Consider the following 6,962-nt stretch of genomic DNA (forward strand, 5'->3'; position numbering starts at 1 on the left):
CTAAATTTGTTATTAGTCACAACTCCCGTATAACTGTTATTTAATCTCTTCTTCTATCTCTTGTATTTCTCTTCTATATTCATTGCCTATGTAAAGGGCCTTTGATCAATAATAATGAAACAAGAGATAAATTTTATTTACCCGGTGGGTAAAATCAACCTTTGACCACCATTTTTTGGCAACCATAAGTAGCCACCTCCAATCACCATTCCGAATGACTACTTTCCAATTACGGCCGATGTACAACTTTGGAAGACCATTTTCCTCGTAATCATAACGCCTAACTATCAATGACAATTCTTCAATGATCATCGTCAATCAACTTCCAACGATTGTTGCCACAAGCTCCAATCACCATTTTTCAACAACCACCGTTAGCAACCTTCTACCGCCATCTCCATCAACTATTATCCAACAACGTCGGTGACCAACGTTTTTTCAGAAAATGAAAAAACATATTATTATAATTAATTAGTTAAATAAATTTTCAAATGTAAAATATAATTCAGTAACTTTAAAATCACTAGTAGAATCGAACATAATAACTCAAAATCACTTTTAAGCATTTTTTTGATCTCCATGAGCTATTTAAGAAGCTATTTTATGATCTCCATGAGCTATTTAAGAAGCTATTTTGTGTTTTTGTTATCCTATTAAGTCAAAGCTTATTTCTGTATCGATTATAAATAAGAGGAGTTGTGCAGTTTAGAGGGAACATATATTTGATGAAGATTGTCCATTGCCAGACTTTGAGATAAAGATGCTTATTTGATTTAATAAATCATTCATTAACATGTCAATATAACTTTCTTTAGATACCTAATAGCTTTCAGGTAAATTTAAAATTACCTTTTATTAGTCAAAAACTTGAACTTTAATTTTGAAAACACATCTAAAAAGTAGATAAAAAAGGGCATCATTTAACTTATATGGGATACAAACATCAGTTTACAATTCAACAAACTAAACTACAATTATTAAACTTATTCTTTTCAGACCCACTTTATCTGAAAAAGTTTGAAGAACAAGCATTCACCCTCCCATAACAGCTAATGACAGCTAAATGCATGCATGGCTCAATACATATGTCCATTTATGCAGCAAATGCTTTCCTAAATTGACCTCATAATGTTAGAATGAAATTGGGCGGGACCATGTAAAAAATGACTAAGAATTAATTAAAAGAGAAAAGCCCACCTCTGCAATGAGAGTTACTTGTCACAACAGAACTATCATTCACAAGGAAAAGGATGCACATCACACAACACAATGAAGACAAATTTCATTTTCATTGATTGACATCATTAAATTCTTGTCTATTTCTTTTGTTCTTTTCCTTTCTCTTTTTTCTTTCTTTTTTCTTTTTTTTTTTTCCTTTTCCTTTCTTTTTTTCTTCAAACAATTCTTTGAAAGAGGATAGAAAGAAAGCTGACATTCTTGCATAAGATTCCTCCATTCTTATCTAATGCAAGGAGGACCTTTGAGGGAGGGTCACATCATAAATTCCAGCATGATTCAGTAGATAAAGAGAGCTTAACTACGGACAGAAACGCCAAGCTGTGCGGTGTAAATGAGGGAGGAAAGCTTGAGTAAGAAACTCTTCTTACCTCCCTTTTATTTTGTCAACTTCAGTAAGACACCTATGAATCGATATCATTGTACATAATCTTCATAGTAGCTATCGCTTATAACAGAAACAAACCTTTCGAGCCAAGGAAGCTGGTGTATGTCCTTCATAGTGTCGACATAAGAGTCTGTACATCGTGGTGGAGACTGACATGGTTGGTGGTCGCTCAGACTAAATCCCCCAGCGAGGAATCGTTGAATTAGTGCCAATTGTGACCTCTCTTGCTCTGAGTATGCATCCATTATCATGGGGAGGGAATTAAAAGTCTCCCATGCCCACTGCTCAGATTCTTGGACAGAGTGGGTGACCAGGTTCTCAGAATTGTCTTCGTCCCAAAAGGCGCATTGGCAGGTCTGTTGCCCATCTTGATACTCAACACCACAAGAATAGCAGAATTCATGCCCACACCTGTAAGCACACCAAGCAAAGCAGTATAAGCATCCAACCTAAGTAATATACATTAAGCCCTGCACAAACTAGCTTATGACAAAGCCGGGTATTGCCAATTTGTGGATCATTTTCATAAGACTTTTGAGTGCAAATATTGAATCCCATTTGCCTGGCCATAGAGATGTATAAATCTGAGATATTCATACATGTTCGAAAATCTCAATTTCCCAAACACCTACAGGAATAGTAGTCACTAAATGAAGAAAGAATGTAAACCAATGGGTTTGGAATAAAGGCCATTTGGGAATTCAACTTTTACTGGAGAAATGTGTGCAGTTAAATTAGGCGGACAACTCTAGCTTGGTAGAAAGAGATGGGAGTTTTATGGGCAGATTTGGTTCAGAAGAAGCAGGAGATGCATCCAAGTTATTTCTTGAAACAATTGCATAACAAATTCTATTCACCAATAAAGCTATAAAGGACCAATTTTTTTATCTACAAGGCAATAAACCATCACACCAAACAATTCTTATATCTGCAAAGTTAATACTATAGGGACTAACATAATCGCCATGTGGGAGTGAAAACAAGAATACAGTGAGCACATATGTTCATTGATGTAAATAGTAGTGTGCTTGATAGACTAGACTCTTGCCTAAGAGTCTCAATGCGAGATTAAAGGAAATAGACAGAAAGTCGTAAACATAGCAAAAGCAAAAGCAATCAAAAAATAATAATAATATACCGATTCATCATATATAACACCCAAGGAGTTGAAAACATTTCTAGAGAAGCAGAGACCTGTAAATTTAACCTTATATTCATTGATCACTCTTTTACCACTATCATCACATTGACATTAGTTTAAGTGAACTGGTGGAGGTGTTCCACCTCTAGAGAAATCCCTAAAAAGGCCGCGACCATTGTACGACCAGCTCAGACTACCAATATATAGTGGCAAATGACATTTAACATGCTGACTATTATGTGCTTACCCACATTCTATTTCTTCAAATAAGATAGATATACTTGTGAAGTTATGCACCAAATTAATATTTACCCTAGTATATAGGCATGTATTCACTTAACGGTAAAACCCTATGGAAACATTTGCCTCACAATTTCAATAACTTGGGTTTGGTAGCATTGATGTGAAAAGTTTGAATTTATGTTTGCAACAAATCCCGATAGGAAATTTAGAAATATGGATTCATGTAAACTGGTAAAGTTTGTGATAAACAGCAGTTCCTGAGAGATGGACCCGATAAGTAAGAAATTTGCAGCTGGAAAATTTGTAAAACAATAAAAAATCTAATCTAGCATAAAGCAAAGTTTTTTTTTTTTAGATATCCACGAGTCAGGTCAGCTTACAAGTACCTCAACTAACCTCATAGGACAATTCGTCTGACCCTACAGCATTTAGATATCAAAGAAACTTGTAGAAAATTAACTCTAGGTAAGTGATCACCATGGATTGAACTCATGATCCCTTAATTAATGAGACCATGTCTCCTTTTTTACAGTTATGTCAACCCACGATGGTTAGCAGAAAGCAAAGATATTAGAAAGAGGAAGGAAGACTTTTTTGTATGCATGCGTTTTGATTATCCACAAACATGCATCTAAGTTTTAGTTTCTCAACAAGTCCTACAACCCAATCCTTCAGAAATCTAACATCCCACGAAGTGTCTGATATATAGTTATATTGATGCTGGATCACCGATTTTCCCACAATATGTACAAACAAAATGATTGTGATAAATAAAGTGAGATTTGGAGGAAGTAGCCTTACCAGCATGTCATATGAAAGCAACCCTGAGTTAATTCAATCATCCTATGACACTCCTGACAACGCCTCCACCTTTTGTTTTGTGCAAGACGATGTAAGGTAATATCTGCAGTGTCTCTCTCCTCTAATGGGATGTTCTGAAATTCTTCGCAGCTCACTGATGAATGCCAAGGAACTTGACATTCAACACAGATAAATCTCTGACAAACTGGACACTCAATGCAGCTATTTTCTGATTGACTTGATGAACTTGCCCTAGCTGACAAACATTCGCTGGGGTCTAACAAGACAGAGCAATTTGGAAAAGGGCAGTAAATTCTATCTGCATGAATATTTGCTTCTGCTAAGGTATTCTCTAATGATTCATATAAAGTCAGGGGAAGAAAAGATTTGAACTCATTGCTTGTGATGTAATACTTGCATCTCAACTGAGGGCATCTGATAGGAACTTGAGATGCATCTACTTTTCCATCAACATATGTCTTCATACATTGCGAGCAGAACTTGTGACAACACTTCAATGCAACCATCATAGCAGATGGTTTATTGTCACAACAAATAGAACAATTTTCAACTGATTTATCTCCTTTTTGTGGACAAGAAAGAACACCAATAGCCACTTTGGCAAGATGAAATGGCTGCTGAAGATCAGCACCTGAAGAAAGGCTCAGGGAAAAGGATTCAAAATTGCTAGCATGTTCCAGAATCCTTTCTTTCAGAGCTACAAGAAGTGGAATTTCAGGCTCCTCGTGATTTGTTATCTGTCAAACATTCATATTATCTGAACATATAAGAAACTCATAAGCTAATGGCTAAAAAACTATAAGAGTTCATGCATCTCTCCACTCTCCTCGACTTCCACAGCTCATAAAGTCACTCCTAAGCCACTCAAAATGACTTGCCCTGAAAAATGAAACTAACCCTATCCTTCTCTGGATTCTGCAGAAGAAATGGTAATAATCGATCCTAGTCCCTCCACTCTATTGACTAATTTCGTGTCATCAATAAAATTTGATTCTCATAAAGAAGATAATATAGAACTAGTCAAATTTAAAAACAAAAAAACTGAGATTTCCAGAAAATTACATCACTAGATTAGTAAGTGAGAATTCTCAATTTTTCTTTTGAAAAACAATACAAACATACCCCAAAAATGCGGTTAGAAAAATACAACAAACTTCCAGTAGGAGCATGAAGAAAAAAACTGATAGTTAGCATCTGTCATAACAAGCAAAATTTAGGAGGTTGGGAAAGTAATAACCTGTTTATATAACAGATCAGAGCTGGTGAAAGCTCGAATACAGCGGACATCATTCTGCATGGCCTCCACCAGACCATCCATTAGAGCTAGATAGTCAGCAACTAACTCGTCAACATAAAAATCAAGTTTTTTCTGAACCTGAACAAAAGGGATTTTCCCTGATTTTTCCATTAATACTCCAATACCAGAAAGACCAGAAGCAGAGTCCCCAATCTCAGCTATTGAAACGCCCTTAAAGAACATTTTCACAGAAAACTCATCAAGATCCTCCTCAGACTCTTCTTCTACTGCATCTTCAGTCTCTTTCCACACTTCGTGATCTTCACAACAACTTCGAAAATCTTCAACATCATCTTCCTCAGCTGGACCATGAGAAGAACCACGACCAAAAATCTCACGATGCTCCATTCTCCCAATTTCTCAAACCACCCACAAACCCCAAATGGTTAAGAATTAAAGTGGCAGTAAATAAGAGAATATACCCACCGGCAAATGAATTTAAGACTATCTTTCACACTTCACAATCACTCAAAAGAATCACGTGAAGAAGCTACCATATCCACCGGTAATCGAGAGTCCAACTTTTCAAATGTTCACCATAAGAAAAGCAATCTTCCCTTAATCTGCAAATTGAATCAGCAATCGCTCCTAAAATCAGGAAAAAAAAAAAAAAAAAAAAAAAAACGATCTACATCACTCAAAAATTCTTTTTAAACCTATATTCTAGATCAAAAAAGCAACAGAATACCCATTGCAGAATCAACTCAAAAGGATTAAGATTCGTAAAATCTCCACATCGAGGACATGGAATAATAAAAAGAGGAACATTTCCGAATTGCAGAAAATGTAAATAAAAACAAACAGTTGTTGTATTTTCTGTTCAAATCAAGATCGACCCACTAAGCAACTAATTAATCCATGAAACCCCATATATTAACACGAATAAAAAGACTAAACAAAACTGAGGATTGAGGGTTGGAGAATAAAGAAAGAGGAAGAAAATAAAGTATGCAAAGAAAACAAGAAATGAAGGTTCCATACCATGAAAAATTTCACCTCATGTGAAGGGAATTCTGGAGACTGAAAGATTTGTCTGTAGAAAAATGATATTAAAAAAAAAAAAAGAAAAAAAGAAAGAAAACCCTAATCTGACAAAGTGGAAGAATGAGCACCAAAAACTAGTACCCAAAAATTCTCTCTCCTGACTCACAAACACACACACTGTCTCTCACTCTAGGAAACAAGTGGATCCATTGATTGAGATTTTCAGAGAGAGTGAGATGAATCAGAAGAAAGAAGGAGGAGAAAGGAAGAATGTTGAGTTAGTAGTGGGTAATTTGGTGGCGTAAGATGAAAGGAAAGTTGGTTTTGTATTTGATGGGGGGTTTGTTCTTGTTGCCAATCTCCTTCCTTTGCTCTTTTGTCTTTCTAATGTTTCTTTGGGTTTTTTATTTCTATAATTTTGTTATGGATAAGGGGTTTCTTTTTTTAATTCTCATTCTATCTTTTTTTTTTTTATTTATTATTATTACTATTATAATCAAATTACTTCTAATCTTTACTTTTTGGGTTTTTTCAACCATAATTAAAAAATTAAACTTCCATTACACTAAATCATTTTATCAAATACAAATATTTTATCCCTTTTTTATTTTAATAACAACCTTCTTAAATTTTTTATATCCAATCTTTTTTAAGATGTATGTTTTTATGTTTCAATTTAGTTTTTTCTTTTTCATTTATAGATAGTTTTATTTTTAAAAATTGAGTCTCTTTTCTTCTTCTTCATTTTAGTCTCTTGTTTTAAGATTCCTACTCTTGGTCTCATTTTTTACTAAACATTTATTATGGTATTGGGTGTTAAGAATTAAAATTAAATTTGAAAATTAAACATT

General features: G+C 34.6%; 1 protein-coding gene across 2 annotated transcripts; it reads right to left on the bottom strand.

Annotated features, from left to right (window-relative positions):
• Positions 1-1,155: 1,155 nt before the first annotated feature.
• On the bottom strand, positions 1,156-6,497 carry LOC101221315 (E3 ubiquitin-protein ligase arih1). Of its 2 annotated transcripts, none has more exons than XM_011662019.2 (4): positions 6,109-6,497; positions 5,068-5,690; positions 3,810-4,567; positions 1,156-2,035 (listed from the first exon to the last, which is right to left on the bottom strand). In XM_011662019.2, exons 2-4 carry the CDS (start codon positions 5,473-5,475, stop codon positions 1,654-1,656), a joined length of 1,548 nt encoding a protein of 515 aa, XP_011660321.1. In that variant the 5' UTR covers positions 5,476-5,690; positions 6,109-6,497; the 3' UTR covers positions 1,156-1,653. The 2 variants fall into 2 exon arrangements, with proteins under 2 accessions (XP_011660321.1, XP_004145453.1); XM_004145405.3 differs by having other exon boundaries at positions 1,376-2,035; positions 5,068-5,715.
• Positions 6,498-6,962: the final 465 nt, after the last annotated feature.

Source organism: Cucumis sativus, chromosome 1 (genome assembly GCF_000004075.3).
Source record: "Cucumis sativus cultivar 9930 chromosome 1, Cucumber_9930_V3, whole genome shotgun sequence".
NCBI lineage: Eukaryota > Viridiplantae > Streptophyta > Magnoliopsida > Cucurbitales > Cucurbitaceae > Cucumis > Cucumis sativus.